Raw genomic sequence first — 23,129 nt, 5'->3', positions numbered from 1 at the left:
CCAAACGTTACTTTAAGATTGTAACAGCCTCGCTGTTTGTTAGTCTGTCTTATTTTTGTGGGCAACTTTTTGGGGGGGTTTTAAAATACAAACTTTAATACACGTTTTTTTTCCTAGAAACTTGTGGAATTTACATGGAAGTGATTTGTTCCTTTGGGGCTTAAAAAAAGCCCCTTTCTGCATCCAACAACCTTTTTTGTCATAATATGCGACGTTCAGTTGGTTGGGCTGCTTGTGTTCATGGCCATGTCCGTTCCGGGGGAGGGGGATGCTCCACATTAAACTGCTTGTTTCTGCCAGGAATGGTACATGAAAAAAATCTACCGTAATGGGTCGAACGGGCACTTATAATTTATATTTTCTTCAAAATGCTTTCCTGTGGAAGCATTTTAGAAGTGTATAAAGAGTGTGTGCTCTACAGTTTTGCTTGTGGTACTGTGCAGACAAAAAACTCTTGCGCGCGAGAATTAACAAAAAATTATTTCAGAGTGTATGTATTTATTGGAAAGCGTTTCAACCGGTCTCCAAAGTGTTGGTGTTTCATGGGGTGCTCCAGTAATCCTGGGTGGGGGGGGGGGGGCGCAGTTGGTCAGAAGTGCTCCAAGCCTCAACACTCAAATACTCAAACCATGCGAAAAGAATGGAGTGAAGCTTAACATCTTACTTGTCCTGAGATTCATTTCTCTATTTAAAAAAACAAAAAAATGGAAACCTTTTTAAAAGGTTACTAGTGAATAAAGTGTCCGTAAAGTATAAATTTCAATACAATCCGTATGGTTGAGTTGTGTAACACGTGCCTATTCAGTGCCACAATGGTGTGCTAGAGCTTTCAGTTGCGTTTGAAAGTGCTATGAAGTACATGCAAGCTATTAGTATTGTAAATGACCATGCCTTTTTATTTGTTTTAAAACCCAAGTAAAAGACATTGTCATTTACAGTTCCAATAGCTCAAACTCGCGTAAATGCGAGACCAATTGCATTGCAAATGCTTGTTCTACTCAAGAGTGCACTGACCTAACTAGACCTACCCCCTAAAAAGGAAAGTATTTAATAGGGGCCCGCTCGGGAATGTGGTGTTGCATCCATCCCTCCTGCAGAAAGCCACACAAGTGTTGGCCTAAAAGGCGAGCTTCAAAGGAGAAGACTCCTTTTGAAGGGCACATGGGTAGGTAACACTTACGAGAAGGGCTGCTCCATTGTTAGTCAGGCTGGCGCTTGGTACAGGAGAGGGGAAACCAATGGTCATACTAGATTTCCAGTGGCGTGTGACCCTCCCTTGGTAGCAAAACCTCTGGGTTGGACTAGGGAACTCAGCATGCCAGGAGAGGGGCCATGCCATATTGGAAGTGGGCAGAATGGTGCACCCTGGGATGGCCAGATGCCACACTTACCAAGAAATGGTCAGTGGGTGGGAGGGAACCTGGTAGCCCATTACCAACCATATCCTGCTCTGAGTTAATATTCTGAGCATGGGTATATGGCCCTTGACACCCTAAACTCAGGGCTCGACTTGAAAAGGACCGAGGACTGCCCTGCTGCACTGTGCAACCTGCAAAGAGAGGCTTCACTTGTGTAGACTGCATCTGGTGGCTAGCAAATAAGGACTGTGCCTGCTGTATCCTGCTCGAGGAGAAGTCCTCTCCAGACCACTTCCATAGGAAAACCCTGTAAAGGATAGAAGTGCCTGGAACTGACTGGAGACTGCTTCAGCTGCCAAGGTAACTGTTTCTGAGGACCTTGCTGGTCCCTTGACTGACTCTGGAGCTGGTCACTTAAAGTAACTCCGTGACTGCATTCCAACTGGCCCAAACCTTTTCGTGAAAAAGTTTCTAAGTGTCAAATGTGTTGAATCTGTCAATGATTGTGTGCGGTTGAGTGAAATAAGCCGATGTACTTTGCTTTGTAAATTCTAGATCTCGGAACCCTCTGCTGGATCTTTTTCATTGTGGTGTCTAAACATACATACAGATACTGTCAAATTTCTTCAGTTGTCTTAGTGGCATTTACATGCTGTACACTAGTTCCTTTGTGTGAGCTTGCTGCTCAGAGCAACCGCTACTCGGGTTTGAGCTGAGGGTTTGGCAAACGAAACCTAAGGGTCCTAAAGCGGTTGGTAAGTATATTACACAGCGAGGTCTCACAACCACACCACACCACATAATACCTCATTTCTGCACTCTATTTGTTTTAGGATGTCCAGCTTGAGGAAATTTACACCTTGGCACGTACCCGGTTTACTGTATTTTTCCACAGTTCTCACTTTTTGTAAACAGGCCTATACATTTTGTTCTTATCCTGTCATTTTTACTGTACACTTGGAGGTCAAATGTTAGGCTCTGTCTTCTGAGGAAGCTTGGGGTTTACTTTCCTTTCTCCGACTTAAAAATGAGAGGCTTTGTCTGATAATCTGAGGTGTGTGTGTAATGATTTTTTTTTTTTCCTTTTGCTTCTGTACAGAGTTTTTTTTAAAATCTAATTTGCTCTCTCTGCCTCTGGGTTCTGCTAGCCCGTTGCGCTTTTAGGTACTGCGCGCTCTTTTAAATTTTGGTGTGTACTTCAAAATAAGCCGTAAGTAAAATAAATTCCATGTCTGTAAACAAACTGTACAAATATTTCATAATATATTAGAATTAGGAAAGCACAATTGAAGTACGTTTGGTGTTTTTTTTTAATTTTTTTTATTTTATTTCTGAAGTGGTGGAAACCCGTATTTCAATACGATCAAAACAATACACTAGGCAAGTTCATTTTCATACATTACGTTTTGTGCGCTGTGGTTTTATCCGTTAAACTGTACACCTGTGCAAATGTAATGGTCAGTGTGTTGTCTGTAATGGTAGTGCACTTCCTCACCATGCATACGCCACTCTAAGCCACTTCATGCCACACTACTCTACCCCTTTACAACACTCTAATCCATCCCTTTGACACACTACTCCACCCTGTGCCACTCCACGACTCTGCCCCTCCACAGCACTCCAATTCACCAAATGCCAATTCACCAAATGCCAATCCACAACGCGCTTCTCTGTGGTGCTCCTCCCTGCGGCGCTCTGCTCTAGACCCCTCGGCTCCTCTCTGCGGCCCTCTGGACCCCCTCGGCTCCTCTCTGCGGCCCTCTGGACCCCCTCGGCTCCTCTCTGCGGCCCTCTGGACCCCCTCGGCTCCTCTCTGCGGCCCTCTGGACCCCCTCGGCTCCTCTCTGCGGCCCTCTGGACCCCCTCGGCTCCTCTCTGCGGCCCTCTGGACCCCCTCGGCTCCTCTCTGCGGCCCTCTGGACCCCCTCGGCTCCTCTCTGCGGCCCTCTGGACCCCCTCGGCTCCTCTCTGCGGCCCTCTGGACCCCCTCGGCTCCTCTCTGGAGCACTCTGGAGCACTCTACTCTGGACCCCTAGGCTCCTCTCTGCGACCCTCTATGCTCCCCTTCTCTCCTCCACTTTGCATCCTGGAAATTCAGAATCTTTAGTTTAATACAGAAGTGCCTAATTAGGTTTGAGGCTCCCTATCAATCACTTTGGGGTGGCGGAATGATATATAATAAGTGTGTAATTTGGTCTAGGCACGATGAGAATAGCAGAGCAATGTACAAAGAACATCAGCAAAACAGTAAAATGATTCAAAATATAAAATGCACTTTTATATGAAATGCATAACCCTACATGTTACAGAAGTATTATGAAAATAACCTTCATCTCGGTCTCTGGATTTTTAACTCGACTGTAAATGGTGTGACGATGTGGTTTTTATGATGCAAGCAAAGCAACTTGAACTGCATTTGTGCTTTGACTTTCTGCCAATAAAGAACCCACCGGATTTAAGCAATTTTAAGTGAAGGGATGCCACGAGGTTGAATTGGCCAGTAGTTGAAGAGGGATTGAACTCTATCCAAGCTAAATCATAAAGGGGGTGGTGTTGTATACAATTTCATTGAAATGCTAAAGAAGCCATCAGCAAGGAAAGTTTTTAGTAGCCTTTGCAAATTATTGGTGTTTGATTCACAATTATTTTTCACAGCTCATCACACCATGGGATGATTTTGTAATTTTCAGACTTCTCACTTGGAAGTTTTTTTCTCACATGTTTCATTTGTGCTTGGTGTCTGCTTCCTATGCTGTTTTGGTAAATAACTGTTTCATATCTGTGCTGATTTCCTTGACCCATGTGCAAACAGAATACCACCTAATGCAAAATTAATTTTTGAAGTGGAGTTGGTGGATATCGAGTAAGTGTTACCTGTGCGATTCTATCGTGAACCAGAAGTTTCAAGCTCGAATACTGCAACATCACCTATTTTCACTTCAGCTAATATACTGGATTTTATCTTGTTGTAAATACAACGAATGAAAAGCTTGTAAATTCAGTTTGTGTTCTACATTCTTGTAGGACACTTAGTGATAATCCAAGATTACAAAAACGCATACATTTAACCTATATCTTTTCATGGTAAACATTGTCTGTCAATTTCATTGCAGATAAATAAAATGATCTATTTGTTTAATCTCTGAAAATTATTCAAAGGTGCACTGCTCTCGCCTACAGTTTTGCGTGTAAAACATTGAAATGTTCTTTGTGTCGCTGTTTAACTTCTCTGCTTTATAAGTAAGGCTCCCTGTTTTTACTGATTTTTACAGATAAATACAGGCAGGAAAAACATTTATTTTATTGATTGTATTTATTTTTAAATGTGGATAAAAACGGAAATTGGGTGCTTTTTGGGTGATTCTAAATACACTCTGCCAGGCCAATAACTGTGTGGATTGATAGGTAAGGGGGTTAAAAAGGTAATTTTAGTAAAGAGACTTCAACAGAAGTACATAAGCACAAGGCTGATACTGAAATGTGCATATTTTCATATAAGTACATTGATTTATCGTCTAAATGTGTACATATCACTGACACATGGCAGGCATTCAAGCATGACTGCATATTTATTGGTTAAACTAATGTGGAAATAACCCAGTCTAGCTTTATTTTTCCCCAAAAACCCATAATGAATATGGATAAATAGAGATAAGTGGACACAAAATAAATATGGATAAATGCAGACGGAAATGTCAAAGAAATAAACCAGGAGCCCTATTTATAAGTCACTGAAAAGAGGAAATGCAGTTGCTCGTGAACAGACACAGGATGCACTTCAAAACAGTGACATAAGCATTGGACTTTAAAACTATCTGAATAATATTGGGCAGTATCCCTTCCGTTGTATTTCCCACATAAAGCTTACTTGTCACTATTGTGTTTTTTCATAAAGCTCAGCATGCCACCTTTCATTCACAACAGCTCACTGTAGGGTGGGGTAAACTCTTTTCATTTAGGTTCAATGGGATCAGGCCCGCTCCTGCTCCATACTATTCGGTGGCTAAAAGGTTAAATCTTCCGGTATTTGTTGAAACAAGTGTAAGTCTTTCCTCTGGTTTGGATTCAGGGCTTCCAGGGTTTTCATCGTCTAGGGTTATACTACCATATGTTAGCTGTTAGGAGGTATGCTAAATGATCCAGTGCTCAGTCATGAAATGGTTTGTAGTCTTCAGAGAGAGGATTGCCAATATCTACACGGTTCACAAGTTAGGTATTTGCCTTCTTTTTTGGGTATAAAAGGTTTTACGTATATGTATCAAGGACCCCTTGCTAAAAAAGCAAGGGGTATGGGGGGGTGGTCAGAGAGCCTGATTGGGAGGTCCAAAAGCCCATGCCCCTATGTAGAATCAAAATCTCAAAGGGCTAAAGTTTCTGAGAAGAATAGAAAAGGGGGGGGGGGGGCACGGTCTCCTAAAAGATGGAGTGCCTGGGTCAGAGTACTGGATAGGGACAGTCCAGCAGGACTGTTTACGGTGCTCTCTCACATCCCTGGTGATGTACTCGGTCTTGGTCCTTTTATACTAGTGAGTTTGCCCTTTACTCTGTAGTTTTTGGCACAGTTCTACATTTGTGCATTACTGTGTGGACCTGTTAGAATAGTGAATCACATTGTGTTGGGTTTGCAATGTATTTGCATTGTAACACTCGCTTTGAACACATTAAAAAACATTTGATTCAACACAGAGCTTGCACCACGGAAGGAGTAAAAAATAACGCAAAACCTTCAATGCACAACTTAGTAAATAGTGCGTACACTATTTTGCTGGGTTACATGATGCAAGAGCGAAGGAAATAGGGCAATAGTTTGTAAGCAAGGATTTTGCTTGCTTTAGTTCACCCTTTAGGTTGTGGTCAAAACTATATTAAAATCACCCCCAATTAAAACCTAGCTGTCTGATGTCACTGATTTTTTACAATACCTCATCGATCAACCTCTCCTGATTCTTGTTGGGTGCATAATGGGTAGCTTTATTGATAGGGTGACTATTCAAAGTCACTTTCAATGCATGAAGCTTGGCTTTTGTTTCTTCTGCCAGATATATGCCTTCTACTTTAGCAAATCATACAGCAAATCCACCTTTGTTGTTGGGCAGAAGGAAAAGCATTGTTGGAGAACCATTTTGACTTCAAGCTGCCTCAATCCCTTTTGATAAGGTGGGTCTCCTGTAACAGCTCTGTTGCGCTTGGATTCTTTGAGCATGATTAGTAAACAAATGTGTGCTTTACAGGAGCATTCAAGCTCAGGATTTTAACCTTGGTGGAAACAAAGTTTTATGCTCTGATCTCTTGTTGTTTCTGTCGTCGTGCATTAGAGGGACCCTCACTTCATCAGTTTGGACGGAAGTGTGCAGTGATGTCATTTCAGGAATAAATACTCTTATGGGGTCTTACCCATAGAAAATAAACTGGGAACGAACTATATGATTCCCCTCCAATTGGAGTTTAACCCATAATTGAACTACTCTGGTTGTCCTGTGGGGATGGGACATATATTGTGTGTGCCACAGTGATCCACCCTCTGCCCAAATTGCAACATTTTGGTATGGTAATTGTTGCCAACCCCTACCCGCCACTTGTTTTTACCACCCTTCCTGCGAAGACTCCTAGAAATTTCACTCTAGAGACCAACAATAGAGACTGTTAGTAAGAGCATTCTGCCCTGGTTGCTTCGTCATCATCTAGTTTGTTGTTCACTGCTTTCTCTTTTTTTGAATAATTTGTGCTGATGACGGTCTGTGGGTTTCCTATTTTGAGGCAACTCTTTTCCTTCTCCCTTGCTTGCGACTCAATTCTATTTCCTTTTGTTCTGGCACTTGTCTGTCATTACCCTGCTCTGTCTGTCCTACCAGGAATGTGGAGGGCTTCAATTGGTGTGCATATGTAGTATCTTGTTGTTGTTCCATGTGAAAATGACGCAGTAAACATGACCCCGCCTGTATTGTATTGCTTAAAAGGTTGGTAGCTGGTTTCAGGAGTCTTCTCTTTAGAGTGTTTGAGACCAGTCTTGATATAGCCATGGTTCACACCCTCAAGGGAGACTGTGCTGTTGGCACAGACTGTCAACATGATTTCTTCCTTCTGCTTAAAGTATTGGTAACACGTCCGGATGTCATGTGGGTTATCCAATCAAGTAGAGGGTTGTGTGATTCGAAGGGTCTTTTCGAGATCAATGTCTGTGTCTGACAGATTGGTTCTGGTGGATTTAGATAGCCTCCTGATGTAGCTTTCGATGTCCCCTTTCTCTGTGCCATGAGGTGTGCCGCTGATTCTTATGTTAGACTACCTTATTCTATTCTTGAAGCCCTCAAGATGGCATTGCAAAATCACCATTTTGTTCTTTCAAAGCAAGTATTTCTACTCTGTAGGCCTCTAGTTCCTCTTCTCTATCATCCCCCAAGTTGTCCAGAGTGGACACCATTGACCCAGATGTGCTACATTTCATTAATGTCCCTTGTGATGTCCTCACATAGTTTGCTGGAAAAGGCTTAGATAAAGGAGCTGGTAAGGGGATGTGGTCCTCTTCTCCCACAGGATGCCTGCAGTGAGAGAGCATGAATCCTCTCTCCACAGGTTGTCGTTAGAGGAGTCTTGGTATATTGTCAAGGGCTTATTCAGTAATTCTTTAAAAGTTGTATTATTTTGGGGAGGGGGTCCTGTGTGAGGTCATAGCTAATGCAATTGTTTGGCTCTGAAGCTGGTTGAATTGTTGGTCTCTGAGAGGCAGGTTGTAAGGCTAGGTATAGCCCTCTTTCTTTGCTGGTAGACCGACTGCCCTGAAGGCTTTGGTGGCACTGGGCGAGTAAAGCGTTTTTTTTTTACTTTGCAAGTAGGAGCCTATAACTGAGGGGAAGAAGTTCTGAAGGTGTGGGCAGCTGCCTTGAGGTGATGAATGGTATCTTAAACACACATCGCCTTGAGTGGTTTGAAGAGCTACCACTCTAGTCTGAAGCCACCTGTGGTGTCCTGTTCCTGTGGAGCTTGTAGCTCCTGATCTAGAATCTTGGGAATGTTGCCTAGCGCCACTTGAGCTGTGCGAGCAGTTGATCTTCACCTGCTACTGGGTGGGGTCTCTGCACTACTCATCTCTTCAATAAACCTATACTTCTTACAACTACAACTGTTCGTGACCATTTGTTGTACCTCCAATCTTCACATTTGGTGACGATCTACTCATGTGCTGGCAGAGACCCCAACAGAATCTTAAAAAAAAAAACATCCCAACAAATCCTCTTTATATCCCTGTGCGATCTGCGTCATCCTCGTGACTTCAAAGGCTGGTCAGCTGTCTGCGAAAGTGTCGCGGGAAGGTATCACCGCTCTCCAGCAAAGCGTGGACAATCGTCTCAATTTAACCTGTGCCCTGGTCAATCATCTCTCAGGTTTTCCAATCTTCTCTTCGACGAACTGGAGGTATGTGCGCAGCGTACTGTGCCGCTGAATGAATGCGTTTAGGGTGAGAGAGGTTTGCTGTTCTCTCTGCACCCATCCTAGGCCCTGCGTAATTTTTTGCTGCCTGATTTCACCGCTCAGCCTGCCCTTCGTGTCATCCCTGCCGTACAACGTGATGGATGCCTAGTACGCTGCTCTACTTTCCCGATCAACAGGGACGTCATCACATCACTACGTGGCGGCCGTCTTAGTTTGTGTTTACTCGAATTTGAAGCTATTGCTGACGCTTCACTGCGTGTCTTGCTTCCTTCTTACGCTGACACGCACAGCTGATCTATTCACATACTCGTTAGATTCATGCGCTGACACGCACAGCAATGCTTTCTTTTGGAATGGGTGTCATTTCGCCTGCACTGACACACCGCTTGATGTACTTTGAATACGTGTGTCATCATACAACTACGCTGACTCGCAGCTATTACAAACTTGCAGATTCTACAGCTACACACACAGCTATATGTATTTCTACTCTGTGTCACATATTAACCATACGCTGACACAGCTTTATGTATTTCGTATAATGTATATATACACACACGCTGTCACGCACAGCCACTACATACTGTCTTTATATTAATTTCTACTTCTTTATTAAATCTTTTTATATTTAGTACAAAAATGCAAAATGTTACGGCACCTCCATTCTTCCTTGCTTCCCCAGGTGAACCACCTCTTCTTTGGCAAAAGTGGAAGGTCGTCTTCGCTCACTATGCTCGGGTATGTGGTACCTCCCTCAGTGCGGAGAGGAAAACCTCCCTACTCATGCACTGTTTGGGAGCAGAGGGGCAAGAGGTTTTTGAACACCTACCTGAACTAAGTACCAGCGTCTCATCTTCCCTTAATGAGTATGAAATTTGCATTAAAAAAAACTTGATTTACACTACTTACCAAAGATAAGTACTGTACTAGAAAGATATCACTTCAGACGTAGGATGCAAAGAGAAGATGAATCGGTGGAACAGTATATTACGATTTTGCGCAAGTTAGCCTCAACGTGCAAACTTTTGAGGAATGTCTGAGATCAGTTTGTTAGGTTGTGTTCAAGAGAAAAATAGAGATGCTCTTTGGCAAAAGGATGATCCTCCTTTACAAGAAGTCATTACCATTGCTAAGAGCCATGAACACTCCAAAACGTGTGTTGACATTATTAAGAATGATTCTCCTTCGGATAAGAAAGAAAATTCAGAAGTAAAAACTCTCAGATGAGGCTCTTAAATCTAAAAACCTTTCCCAATAATAGTTGTTCTTATCCTCAGAGGTCAACAATTTCAAGGCAAATGTTATAATTGTGGTGACACTGGTCATATGGTTGATTTCAGAAAATGTCCTGGTTGGAAATCTATCTGCAAAACTTGTGGAAGAAAAGGTCACGTCTCCAGATGCTGTAGATCTGGTATGGCCAACAGTTCAGGTAAAGAAGTTGACATTTATGATTATGATCCTGAGGAAGTTATTTGTCTAGTTAATGAAGACCAGCTGGATGGTCCTTATGAGGATGTTCTAGTTAACAATGCTGTTGTTAAGATGTTGTTTGACCCTGGAGCCAAAATTACTCTTATCCCTAAGAGTTTCTATGAAAATTCTCTGCAAAATAAGGTAGCTCTTAAAAAACCAGACCTAAGACCAAAAGGTTATTGTGGCGTCACTATAGATTTACTAGATTATTTTTGGGGAAACCTAAACTTCAAAGGGAGAGTGATATCCGGAAAAATGTATGTCAATGAAAGGTGACTTGCTGATGAGCTGGCTTCACCAAAGAGATTTCCATGTGTTTCTCGATCCAAATGAAAATCCTCAAGTCTGTCTAAAGGAATTACCTGATGTCGGTGTTGTAAATGTCCTTGTCCATGATTTAATCAAAGAGTTTCCAAGTGTCTTTGCTAATGAACTTGGTTGATTTAACAACTACATTCATCTGATAAAACTTAAGGAAGGTGTTGTTCCCAAGGTTGCTAAAGTGAGGAATGTTCCTCTCTTAGTGTGGGATAGTATGAGGAAGGAACTTGATAAGCTTCTTGCGAAAGGTATTATTCAAGAGGTTTAGGCAACTGAGTGGGTCTCTCCTGTGGTTATGGCTCATAAGGCTAATGGAGAGGCTCGACTCTGTGTGGAACTTTAGGGAGGTTAATAGAGCAGTGGTAGTTGACCATTATCCTCTGCCGAACATCTTGGAGATGCTCTGTTCTCTTGAGGGAGCGAAACACTTTTCCTCTCTTGATTTAACCTCTGTGTACCACCAGATTAAGTTGCATCCTTCTTGTCGAGTATACTACCTTTACTACACCATTTGGCACATTTAGGTTTCTTAGAATGCCCTTTGGGTTGATATCGGCTGCCTCAGTCTTTCAGAGGGTGATGGAGGGAATTCTTGGAAAGTTGAAAGGTGTAAAGGTCTATCAAGATCTGCTCATTTATGGTACAAATGCAGAGGAACATGATTCAAGGTTGAGATCTGTCTTAAATAAGTTACAAAATGCTTGTCTAACTTGCGTCCTGACAAATGTAAATTCAATGTTAAGACGATTGAGTACCTTGGACACTTGGTATCGGCGGAGGGGATCAAACCGAAGAAAAATCTTGTTGATTCTATTATTAATTTACGTACACCTTCTAATAAGGATGAGCTCATTAAATTTCTTGGGATGTTAGAGTTCTATCATAAATTTATACTGAACTTTGCAGGAAAGACCTTATCCATGAGGTCTTTGCTGAAAAAGGGGTGTGAGTTTGAGTGGTCACAAACTTGCGAGAAAGAATTTATTGATATTAAGGGTGACCTCAATAATGCCCCATGTCTCAGTAGTTTTGATCCCTCTAAGCCCTCGATACTTATGACTGACGCAAGTTCGACTGGTTTGGGTGCTGTCTTGGTACAGAAGGTAGAAAATGTGGAAAGGACGATCTTGTTCATTTCTAAGCCATTGAGGGGTGTGGAATTCAACTATTCCGTCATAGAGAAAGAAGCAGTAGCTGTTTTCTGGGCTGTGCGAAAGTTGAGAATTTTTATGAGGAAAAAGATTCAAAGTTCTTTCTGATCACAAACCGCTTAAAGAAGTCTTTTCAAAGAAAGGGATAGATTTCGTTTCACACCGCATTCGAAAATGGGTGGTTATGCTTCAAGAGTTTGAATTTGAAGTTTTGTATCTACCTGGATCCTGCAATGTTTTAGCTGACGGTCTTTTGAGACTAAGTGGTGATGTTGATGATATAGGTGAAGAAAATGAATACTTTGCTGGTGAGGTTATGGACGAGGTGGTAAATGTTTGCGTGATCAGCGAGGGTGTGATTTTGGAAGATGTATGGAAAGAAAATCTCTCTAGTGATCAATCTGCAAAAAGTCATTGGTATGGTGAATAATGGTTGGTTGGTGCAAAAAGAATGTTTGTGATGAGTCTGAAAGGGTTTTGGAATGTGAAAGACGAGTTAGCAGTTGTGGACAATCTGCTGATGCGTGGGAGTAAGCTCATTCCACCTTCTGCACTCAGGAAGAAATTGGTTGCTAGCACCCATGCCTCTCACATGGGCATAGCCAAGACTAAGGAAAGAATTGGAGAAGCATACTGGTGGCCTGCCATGGACATTTTTATAGAAAGGCTTGTGCGTGAATGTTCTGACTGTTCCAGTTGTGACAAGTCAATCAAGTGTGGAATGCAACCTATGGTTACTAGGGAGCAAGCTGCTTCTCCCTGGTCTGATATTTCTCTAGATATCTTGGGTCCTGTGAAGTTTAGGTCGCAAGATCGTTATGTCATTGTATGCTTGGGCATGTGTTCACGGTGGCCGGAAGTAAAGATAGTGAATTCTGTAGAATCGTCTGTTGTAATTGGATTTTTAGATGAGCTTTTTGAGAGAGAGGGTTTTCCTCTGTAGGTTTTGTCTGACAATGTGGTTCAATTTACTTCTTGGTTGTTTGAGGATTTTTTTATCAATGAGGGGAATCTAGCACAAAAAGTCTGCTCTTTATCACCCAAAAAGTAATGGAATCGTTGAAAGATTTATCAAGGTGCTTAAAGAAGCTATACAGCAAGCTAGATCCTGTGGTGTTTGTTGGGAGGCTGCTGTGAGGAAGAAGGTGAGAGAATATCGCTTTACCCCTCATTCCTCGACGGGCAAATCTCCGTTTAGGGTATTTAAGGGTTGTATGGTCAATGTGGAGGTGGCTCCCTCTTGGGTTTCAGATAAAGGCTGTCTGTGGATCATGATGTGGACTGCATGGATGGCTGGAAAGAAAGAAAATAAAGTTAATATGGAAAAAAAGTAAAGTTAGTTATGATTTGAGAAGCTGTGAAGAACACGTTTGTTGAGGTTGGTGATTGGGTCAAGATCAGGTTACCTAAGAGAAACTCTGGCGTGTCAAAATACAGTCAACCCACAAGGGTAGTAAAAGTGTTTAGGAATGCCATCAAAACTATTGATCACAGAATTTGGAATTTAGACAGGGTTGCTAAGTGTAATACTTTCATTTCACATCGCGGAGTGAGCTCCACTTCGCAGGCAGTTCAACTTGATTCTGTTGCTCCAGAGATAAGTTCGAGACTGCTTAGTTTAAAGCGGGTTCCCGTTCGTTTCCAAGATTAAACTAACAGTTCTTTTGTTTTTATTTTGTCTCAATTCAGAGATTTTATGCATCCTGTATGCCTAGTTTATTTTCGTTTATTTTTTTTATGTTGTTGTTTGTATGGAGGGAGGTGATGTGGTGTCCTGTTCCTGTGGCGCTTGTAGCTCCTGTTCTAGAATCTCGTGAATGTTGCCTAGCGCCACTTGAACTGTGCGAGCAGTTGATCTTCACCTGCTACTGGTTGGGGTCTCTGCACTACTCATCTCTTCAATAAACCTATAATTCTTACAACTCCAACTGTTCCTGACCATTTGTTGTACCTCCAACCTTCACACCACCATGTACATGTCTGAATCGGCTGGGAAAGCTTGGGGGGGGGGGGGGGGGGGGGTGAAGGGCCTGATGATCCCTCCCCATGTGGTGTGCAGGACACCCACACTTTTTGCTCACTTTGAAAGGGCATTGCTATAAGCTTTCAGAATGGTCTGTCTGGTGCTCCTTGCTTTGAGGGAACAATTTATCTTATTGCATCTACGGGGAGTAGTGAGGGCCAGGACTTTTCCTGCCCCTCTGCTCACAGGGCCGCACATTAGGTTTTGGATGCACACTTGCTTGCATTTGGTCACATGACTGGACAGCAAAGTGTCCTAGAGAGTAAGAAAGGCTGTGCTTGCTGACTTTCAGAGGAAGATTCTCCCTTCAGGCTCTGGCGGCATCCATGAAGTCCTTTCTGTCCTCCTAATGTCCTCTGGTCAGGCAAGCATCCTGTCGTTGGTAAGACGAGCTGTCTGTGCAGGAGTGGAACAATGTCAGCCTGCCCTGCTGCTTGTCCACCACCAGGACCGGGCATCCGCTTCAGGGTCTGGCACTGTCCCCAGTGCTTTGTTTCTTGGGGCCATGGGGCCACCATTTTGCCTCTATGTCCCTCTTGTGATTTTCAATTAATTCACTGCTTTCTAGGAGACCAGTGGCAGAGCCCTCACTGTACTTTGTGATGCTAACTCCCACCATCTGCCCCTTGGGAGCTGGTATCCACTGGGGTGATCCTGAGCAGGCTGGTAGGCAGGCAGAGAACCATGAAAACTCGATCAGGATGGAGACTCCAGAGGAAGCCTCGCCTTGGTTGCTACCTTGACCATTCCTCTCCAAAGGAGCCTTTTTAAAGTAACACAATGATCCGCACTCTGTTTCTAGGTATATTTAATAGTCTGGAAAATATCCTTCCACTGTAAAGTATTTTAATATTTCATCAGCTTCTGAATTTTGCCCACTGTATTAAATCATGTGGTTTCCACATTGTTAGACCTGTCAGCCCTTTGGGTGGTCCCTCCTCATCATTATTTATTTTGTCCCACTTTTGCCTCAAACCCTGTTTGAATTTTTCCTTTTTGGGAACCACCAGACTTTTTTAGTGTTGCTGCAGATTCAGGGAGCCATTTTAGCTACCCCTGAAACTTCTGTCTGAGGGCCTGGAGCACAAAATGGTGGCCACCTGTGACATCACCAGCATCCACTGGAACCTGCTAGCACCTTCCAGAACATTCCAGAACCCTGTGACAGTTGGAGGCGGTTTAGAATGTTGGGAAGCTAAGACAGAGAGTTGGCAGTTGGAGCTGGCAGTTGGCACCTGACTGGTGAAGAGTGAGCAGCACAAACGTGAAGGAGGAAGGAGTGAAGCAGCAGGGGTGGAAACTTGTGCCTGGAGTGGGGTCCATAAACCCACCCTTGATACTAGTCCCTACTGACGGAGCCCAGCCTAGAGCCCTGTGTGGGAAGAAGTCAGAAAAACCATCCTGAGGACCTGGACAGCAGGAACAGGCCTTAGAAACAAGAGAACAGCAAGATCCTGACCTGGAAGCTGGTTTCCCTGAAGTCCGACGTCGAGTAGCCTAAGACCTGGAGCCCGAGGTGGAGAAGCGGCGCTGACTGGAAAAGCAGACGTCGTACCCGGAGCCGCCAGAGGTCGAGAGAGGGCGCCGTCAGAGGTCGTGAGGAATACCAGAGGTCGAGGAGGAAGTCACCCGAGGTCGAGTGAGCGGCGTCATCGGAGGAGTGAAGTCCGCCCTCCGGAGTCGTCGGAGACCGAGGTGAAGGGTAACGGAGGTCGGGAGTGAGGATCGCACTCCGGAGTCGCCGGAACCTGTGAGAATCGTGCCGGAGGTCGGGAGTGGAGGTCGCACTCCGGAGTCGCCGGAAACCTGTGAGGAGCACCGGAGGTCGGGAGTGAGGATCGCACTCCGGAGCCGCCGGAAGTCGACATCGAGGCAAGGCCGGCCGACGTCATCGAAGCCGAGGTCGACATCGAGTAAGACTGCCCGACGCCATCGAATCGGAGGCCGAGATCGAACCGAGGCCGCTGACGTCGAGACCGGAGCCGCCGCCGCCGGCGTCGTCAAAGAACTGACATTGTGCCGAGGCCGCCGACATCGAGCTGGAACCGCCTCACGGCATCGACCCGACTCCAGCGGCGTCGGAGCATCAGAAAAAGGGCAGTAAGTGGAGTAGAGGGCGCCTAAGGCCCTGTGGAGACCTGAGAGACTGCTCTAAGGGGCTAGGGAGGTGCTGGAACCAACCTGACTGTGCCAAGGGTGAACTGGGACTAATCTAGAGAAGTTGTGTGGAGAGAGCCAGGTCTCTGGTATTTTCCCCCTTTATCTACCTCAGTTTAGGCCTCAGCCTTGACCAAGCCAGGGAGTAGACACCCCCAAGCCTTCCACATCCCCACAAGCTTTGCCTGGGCCAAATCAGCCCTTAGGAATTCAAAAGTGATCTGAATCCATGAGTGTCACTGTCAGCTTTTAAGTATTTATTAGGGGCACTGTATTTATTGTATTTAACCTATTTATTGTTCCACTGTATTTATTGGTCTACAGTATCTATTGATGCACAATATTTATTGGTTACAGTATTTATTGCCTCAGAATATTTAATTGCCTGTCTGTATTGCACTTTTATTTATGCCTTCAGTATTTATGATCACCCCTATTTATTGAATCAGTAAGCCAGTATTTATTTGTCCTGCACTTTCTAAAAAGTTTGTATATTGTGATTGTTATTTATTTTCTCCAATCAGCAACTAAGAGAAAAAGAAGATAAAGAAAGTTATTTTCATAATTTTTACGGTGTAGAGTCGTTTTTGGAACGGATGCACGCATGGTTATTGTTTGGGTATGTTGTATGCTTAGCACGGAGCCTGATTCCTGACCACTCGAGCCAAGCTACCACAGTGTGTCCGGGAGACCACCACCACCCCTTCTAGTGTGGGAGTGGTTTTCCAACACACATACCCTCCTGGATCATCGGGGATCATATTTTGAGGCAAATAATCCCATTTCTCAATATAGGTTCATCCGAGTAGTTATAAAGTTTCAGGCAAATTCTCCTGAGCGTGAAAGCCAGGGAGCTGCCTTTGTACAGAAGCTTCAAGTCATGATTTCTGAAGGTTCATGTGTTTTTTTTTTATTTATTTACAATGTACGCTTTCAGCTTTCTATATACTGAGGTGTCATTTGCCCCAGTTTGTTAAACTTACCTAAGATGACAATTTTTGCTTTGTTGATAACTTGTTCACCTGATTGTTGCTGGACATTGTTCCAAAAATGGACACAGGTGGTTCAGCTGTGAGATCACCTGAATATTGTGTACAAAGACCCATCTCATATAAAGGAAGTAACTGTTACGCTCTGGTCCAAATCTCAAGTTCCTCCAACAAGATGCATGCATAAACATTTCCTTTGACATCCAGAGGACAATTAGTTGATAATTGCTTGGCAGTGAACGGTCACAGTTATTGAACAAAGGATGTATAACTGAGCCACCACAATGAATCGGGGATTACAGTTGACTGAAAACAGGAGAAGAAAATAAATATTAGCCTGAAGGCCCAATTATCCTTAATTGGCAGGTCATTTGGTCAGGGCAACACAGCTGCTTTGCACCAGGACAGGCACTGGTTAACTTACTGTTCCAAAATCGCAAATCGAGTAAGTCTCAAGACTTGGATCAGCCACTTTGCTATTTTTAACCGGTCACGCCAATGGCAGATGTTGAAATGGATTCACGCACCATCTTTCTAAATGACTTATCCAGCTCGCGTCATCAAAGTAGTTAGCAATTGGTATTGTACTTGTATCACCCAAAGAGTTAACGAAGTTGCAGAAAGTTGTAACTTTAAAAAAAAAAAAACAATGATGCTGTGTGTTAGACCTGTCAGCCCTTTGGCAGTTCCCTCCTCATTTTATTATTTTTGTTCCTTTCCCCCTTCTCAATTTTTTTTTTTTTCTGTCTACCAAACATTTTGGGTGCTGGTGTAGAGGTTCTGGGCGCCTCATCCTCACCACCTGAGGGAGAGGCGCAAGGTGTTCCACTGAGGAAGGTAGATGGGGGAGGTGAGATTCACAAAATGGTGGCTCCAACTGTCACCTCAGCACCTGGACCATGACTGCTATGGGAGGTTCCAGAACCTTCTGGATCTCTCTGGCAAGTCGGGTCCAAGGTGATAAATAGAGGTGACAGGAGGGCGGCCATTTTAGGTGAGAGGAGGCTGCAGGCTAGTCAGGAGTAAGGCACGTGAGTGGGGAGGTGGCTGCGCTGGACAAGGAGTGGACAGATCTCAGGATTTGCCAGGGTATCTTCGTCAGTGACACCACCCTCAACCACCTGACCGGTCCCTGAACGCAGCCGTGACTTTGGAGATCCCCGTACCAGAGAAGGTCTCAAGGTAGTTTGAACCCCTGATTCACTGGACCTGGGAGTGAGTCAACGCCTGGGGCCGCCTACTCCCCGAATCCATTGTTACCTGGGATTGCAGGACTGGCCGGGTGTTGGGACTGGGGAGTATGTTTGAAGGCTAAAGGGGGACCCAGTTGAACCGAGTGTTGTTCCGTGGGGAAGCCGAGGGCCGGCTGTAATTACCGGCACCTCAGCCCAACCGAGGGTGCGACTGAGGTGATTGGATAACAGGACGAGATCTTGTGCCAGCAAGAGCCTAGAGGTACTGCCAACTAGGGAGGGAATAGCACAACGTTAAAGTAACCTACAAGCAGATTACCTGAAGGAAACAAACTGGTTGCCAGCAGTTAATGAGCCTCGCTGTCAGGAGAGACCCGTTTAGAGCAGGGGATAAGCTGAATTGTGTAATGGGAGAGTGCTCTTCAGAGCGCCGTCTGTGAGGAGGTAACAATTCCTTCAGAGCCAAGGCGCCGGGTGGGGCCACCTAGAGGGGCTACAGATCTGTTGTAATGGAGTTACCTCGAGGGGACGGTTACCGTGATTTATTATGAAATGTTTACCCTGACATATGGGCAAAGGGTTTATCTTGAAACGTACTGTAAATGTTTATTTTGAAAGTTAAAGAAAAGTTTATCTAGTACAGTAAAGTCCAGGTTTAGCCTTAGAATATAGAGAGAGGTTCAAATGCAAATGAAATCAAATGGTTCAGATTGTAATGTCAAACTGAAAGCCGGATTTTAATAAGAAAGAAATGATATAAAGCTTACAGTAAACCTTACACAAAATCGGTGTATTTTTCTTTTTGAGTGGTGTTGCGCAAGATTGCGAGCTGAGTAGGATGCAGGCCTGAAAAGCCAAACGGAGTGGTGAGCCTTTTGACCTGAGCCAAGCTACCCCTAGGACGTAGGTCCAACACTGTGGTATTGTGACTTTGTTGTAATTGTGTTTGTACTTGATTTGCCCCAAGGTTTGGTTCTAATGTTTGTGTCCCTTTAACCTCTTCAGTGCCCCGCCCTTTCCACGCCCTGTGCCGGGCGTTTCATTAGCGGGCGGGGTTCATGACGAGATGGTCTCGTCATGGGCACAGCGCAACCGCGGCCCATGACGAGACCATCTCGTCATGGGCACTGAAGGGGTTAATGTGTTCCATATGGAATATTTAGGGTCGAAGTAGAAGTTGTCAAGGCAGTTAGACTAGCAACATACTCTGGGCAGCTGTGGCTGGATCTTCTTTTCGTGTGTAGCTTACCTCTCATTTGGATCGTATTCCACAGATGCTGAATATTATGGTATGTTTATTTAGGTCCAATAATCATGTAAACAATGAGTTTTCTTCAAACCAAGAAAGGTTTTGTAAGGAAACATTGTGTTTTATATGGTGTGGTTGTGTGACCCTTTGGGCTATTGGACGTTACGGTTGAAACATGTTGATCAAAACTGAGGAAGTGAGAGTTAATTTCTTTTTCGGAACACATCCACCACAGCTTATAATCTTTGCCCAAGGTTACTACTATTAAACATACCTTAATGGCTGGTAATTTGGAGGGAAAGTAATTCACCTTTTCTTCACTTGAGAAACACTAAAAGAAAACCCTGCTCCGCTGTAACCAGACATTGTAGCACACCCTTGATGCGCTATGTATCTCGGGTGGGACCCTAATGATGAATCATGCCACCTTTGGTTCTCTTCTTTACGGGCCAGAGGTGATGGGTGCAGAGGTGTCCACAGGCATCTGGTTTTCCTTACTGGGAACAGTCACGAAAGAAGGGGCCTGTGAACAGCGGGTGCAGGCGACATCTGGGGGTTTACTGGGATGAAACTACAATGGACTCTGTCCCAGGAGGGCTGAGGGACCACGCTGGAACTGGGGGTTCATTAATACAAGATGTTTTATACCAAACCTCCCTATTTTCAGTGAAGTTGTCATCCAGCTGGGGAACTCATTTTCACCAGTGTCCATCCAGCACATGTTTTAAAATGGCTTCCCTGTTTACTTGCACTGGTAGTAATAGAACTGACCAGCACAGGGACATATCTGCTCATGCAGATATGTCCTCGCATGTAATAAAACACACCGTGCCTTAGGGCTGGAAGGCCTGATGTAGGTGTGACTTACAAGTAATGCATGCAGTGTTAGGAGACATGGCTCACAGGGATGTGTATCATATGTTTTTACTTTTGTCATTTTGACCTGCAGTGGCAGTTGTGCATATGTCCCCCTTAGGGACCCTCTTTAGTACCCCCGACCCTAGATACCAGGGGTACCATTTATTTGGAACTTATGTAGAGTGCTAATGAGTGCCCATTAGGGGAAACAATTGTACAGTTTTGGGAAAGAGATGTCACTGGGTCCCTGGTTAGCAGGGACCCAGTACACTTCCAGTCAATCTCATCAAATACAGGTAAAATGTGGAAGTGACCATTTCAAAAAGGGGCACATTTTTACACTTGCATTTTGGGTTCACATCCTGTGGCTTCCTTCCAATGGAGAGGTACCACCTCTTCCAATGGCTGTTCCAACTCCTGGGAGTTGTTCACACTTTTCTCCAGGAGGTCAGAAGGCTGTCTTGGGGGGGGCTGCATCCGCTAATTGCTACTGGAAAATGTGGGCAACAGAGTGGCAACTTCAAATCGCGCTTTATTCGGTTCTTAGCATGAAAGCAAAAAACGGCAAATTCATAAAAATATATAAACATGGGCATTAAAACACAGAAATACAATATATATTAGTAAAAACAGATAAATATCCCAACTTATAAAAACCTATCCGTGATGAAAAATCAATCGCTAGTTTTCCTCAATCTCCTGGCAGCTTTCAGAAAACGTAACACATTAAATAAAAATGACTTCTTGGAGTAGCAATTGTAATACAAGAGGTCGGGCTGCACTTGTCAGAAGTTCTGTTTTTTAACAATGGTATGATAAATGCCTTCCTAGGAACCTCATAAAATTAGCAAATTATTAAAAAATGCAGGGTATCCTGTGGAGACAGTCCGTTACAGCAGCGGGGCTCATATGTACTTTTAACAAGATAAAGCTCGATAACAGGGGTATACTTCAGTAGAAGATGTGTGGGTATATGAGATTTCATTAGAGCGACCAGAGGACCTAAGACTAAAAGAAAATTCTTTGGCCCCTTATGATCCAACTTCATGATTCCTTCAGGTGAGCTATGTAGCTCACACCTTCCTAGTCTCTGAGAAAGATCTTTAATATATTTGAGCTTAGGAATTTGCAATGACCTGTCCAAGGACATACAGTCTTATAAAAAAAAAGTCCTTGTTTAGCTTCACTGTGAGTCTTGACCAAATGTCTAACCACAACAAAAGGCGGCGGAATGCCGTTAAGTCTGTTATGTAGCCTACCCCTAATTCTTCGGACACTGAAAAAGTTGGATCACTGTGTGGGACACATAGGAGTCATCTTAAAAAGGAATTTTCCACAAACTGCAAATTAACCTGATCGACAAACCCCATGATCTCACTTCCATAGACTACTTAAGAAATGCTCTTAGCGTGGTACACTTAAAATAGGGCCTGAATTGGTCTTCTACCAAGTCTAGGGGCAAAATGAAACTCTGCAGAGTTTGCCCTTATGAAATCCTCCTCCTTCCTGTTCACCAATGGGCTTTAGCTCATTTGAGAGTCAAAGAGCAACCCCTGATAGGAAAATACTCCAGTCTTTGGAATAGAACTGGCCCCCAACATAAATTTGCATGTCTTAGTCTTACGTGGACCAACCACCATCACACAGTATTTTTGAACGTTCGCTGTCAATTCCAGACCTTCCATTAGGTTGACACATGATTCCAACAAGAACTGTAACCTCTTGGCTGTTTTTGCCATAAAAACAGCATCATCTACATATAAGAGCACCAACAAATGCCGGGCTCCCACATGTCTGCAATCTGCTCCAGCGTCTGTCATGACCTGTTCCGACTTATTGATATATACATAAAAAAGAAACTGGGCCAAAATACAGCCCTTTTACTTTATTAGTAAGTGTGGCGCCTGTTTAAGTGACACTGGGCTCTGCTTTTTAGTTTTTTTTTTACTTTAATGGTGAGCGCAGCGCCTGCTTCATGGACGCCGCGCTCTGCAACACAGTAGGTATCGCGTTTGCCAAAGTTTGAACTATTGGTATTGTAAATGACAATGCCTTTTTAATAATATAAAAGGCATTGCCATTTACAATGCCAATAGCTCAAAAGCTCGCAATTGCGAGACCTATTGCATTGTAAATGCTTGTTAATATAAAGCACTCTGCCTTAGGACTCGATAGGCCTGCTGTAGTGTTGACATATATTAAAAAGGGACATTTAGACTTTGTCATTACTGTAAATGGCAAAGTCGGGTATAGAAGTTTAAAACTAGTATACCAGTCCACAGTGGGTGGCAGGGAGTCATGTTTTACTTTGTCACTCTTGTGGTGGTACAATAAGTGCTGCAGTGTTGAGGTGGTGAAGGGACCCTTTAACTTACAGGGCCTTGGTCCCCCTGGTACCTTATAATAGGGACTTATCAGCGAGTCAACTTGATTTAAGCCAATCAAACATTTACTTTTACTGGTTAAAACCCTGGCACTGATGTCTTGTTAGTGTACGGAGCTACAGAGGTTGGAAAATAGGTAACTAATGGGCGATCACCCTTGACGAATGTATGACTACAGGGCTCACCCCCTCGAAGCCTCCATGTTGTGAGACAAAACTGAGTAACAAAGACTCAAATGGAGTAAACACAAACATAAGTTACAAGATGTATTACTGTTGCATGCTTTAGCGCACTCGCTACTGGTCCTGAAGCAAGCCATACTGACCCTTTGGCTTTTAGACGTTCTGGCTGAAACATGTTGTTTGAAACTGAGGGTGCAAGAGTTCATTTCTTTCTCGGGGCACATTCGCAACCGCTTTTAGTCATTGTTCAAAGTTAGTCAATACTATTAAACATTCTTTACTGGCTGGTAATCTGGAGGCAAATTTTTATCCACCCTTTCGTCACTTGAGAAACGCCCAAAAACCCTGCTCTACTGT

General features: G+C 43.9%; 1 protein-coding gene across 1 annotated transcript in view; it reads left to right on the top strand.

Annotated features, from left to right (window-relative positions):
• The window catches only part of FKBP3 (FKBP prolyl isomerase 3), a 40,833-nt gene extending 36,336 nt beyond the window's left edge, over nucleotides 1-4,497 (top strand). The window contains exon 7 of the mRNA XM_085627048.1: nucleotides 4,171-4,497. Coding sequence (XP_085483174.1) covers nucleotides 4,171-4,225 — 55 coding nt within the window. The 3' untranslated portion in view covers nucleotides 4,226-4,497. The remainder of the gene's footprint in view (nucleotides 1-4,170) is intronic.
• The last annotated feature ends 18,632 nt before the right edge of the window (nucleotides 4,498-23,129 follow it).

Source organism: Triturus cristatus, chromosome 9 (genome assembly GCF_964204655.1).
Source record: "Triturus cristatus chromosome 9, aTriCri1.1, whole genome shotgun sequence".
NCBI lineage: Eukaryota > Metazoa > Chordata > Amphibia > Caudata > Salamandridae > Triturus > Triturus cristatus.
This window is presented reverse-complemented; position numbering and strand designations above follow the sequence as displayed.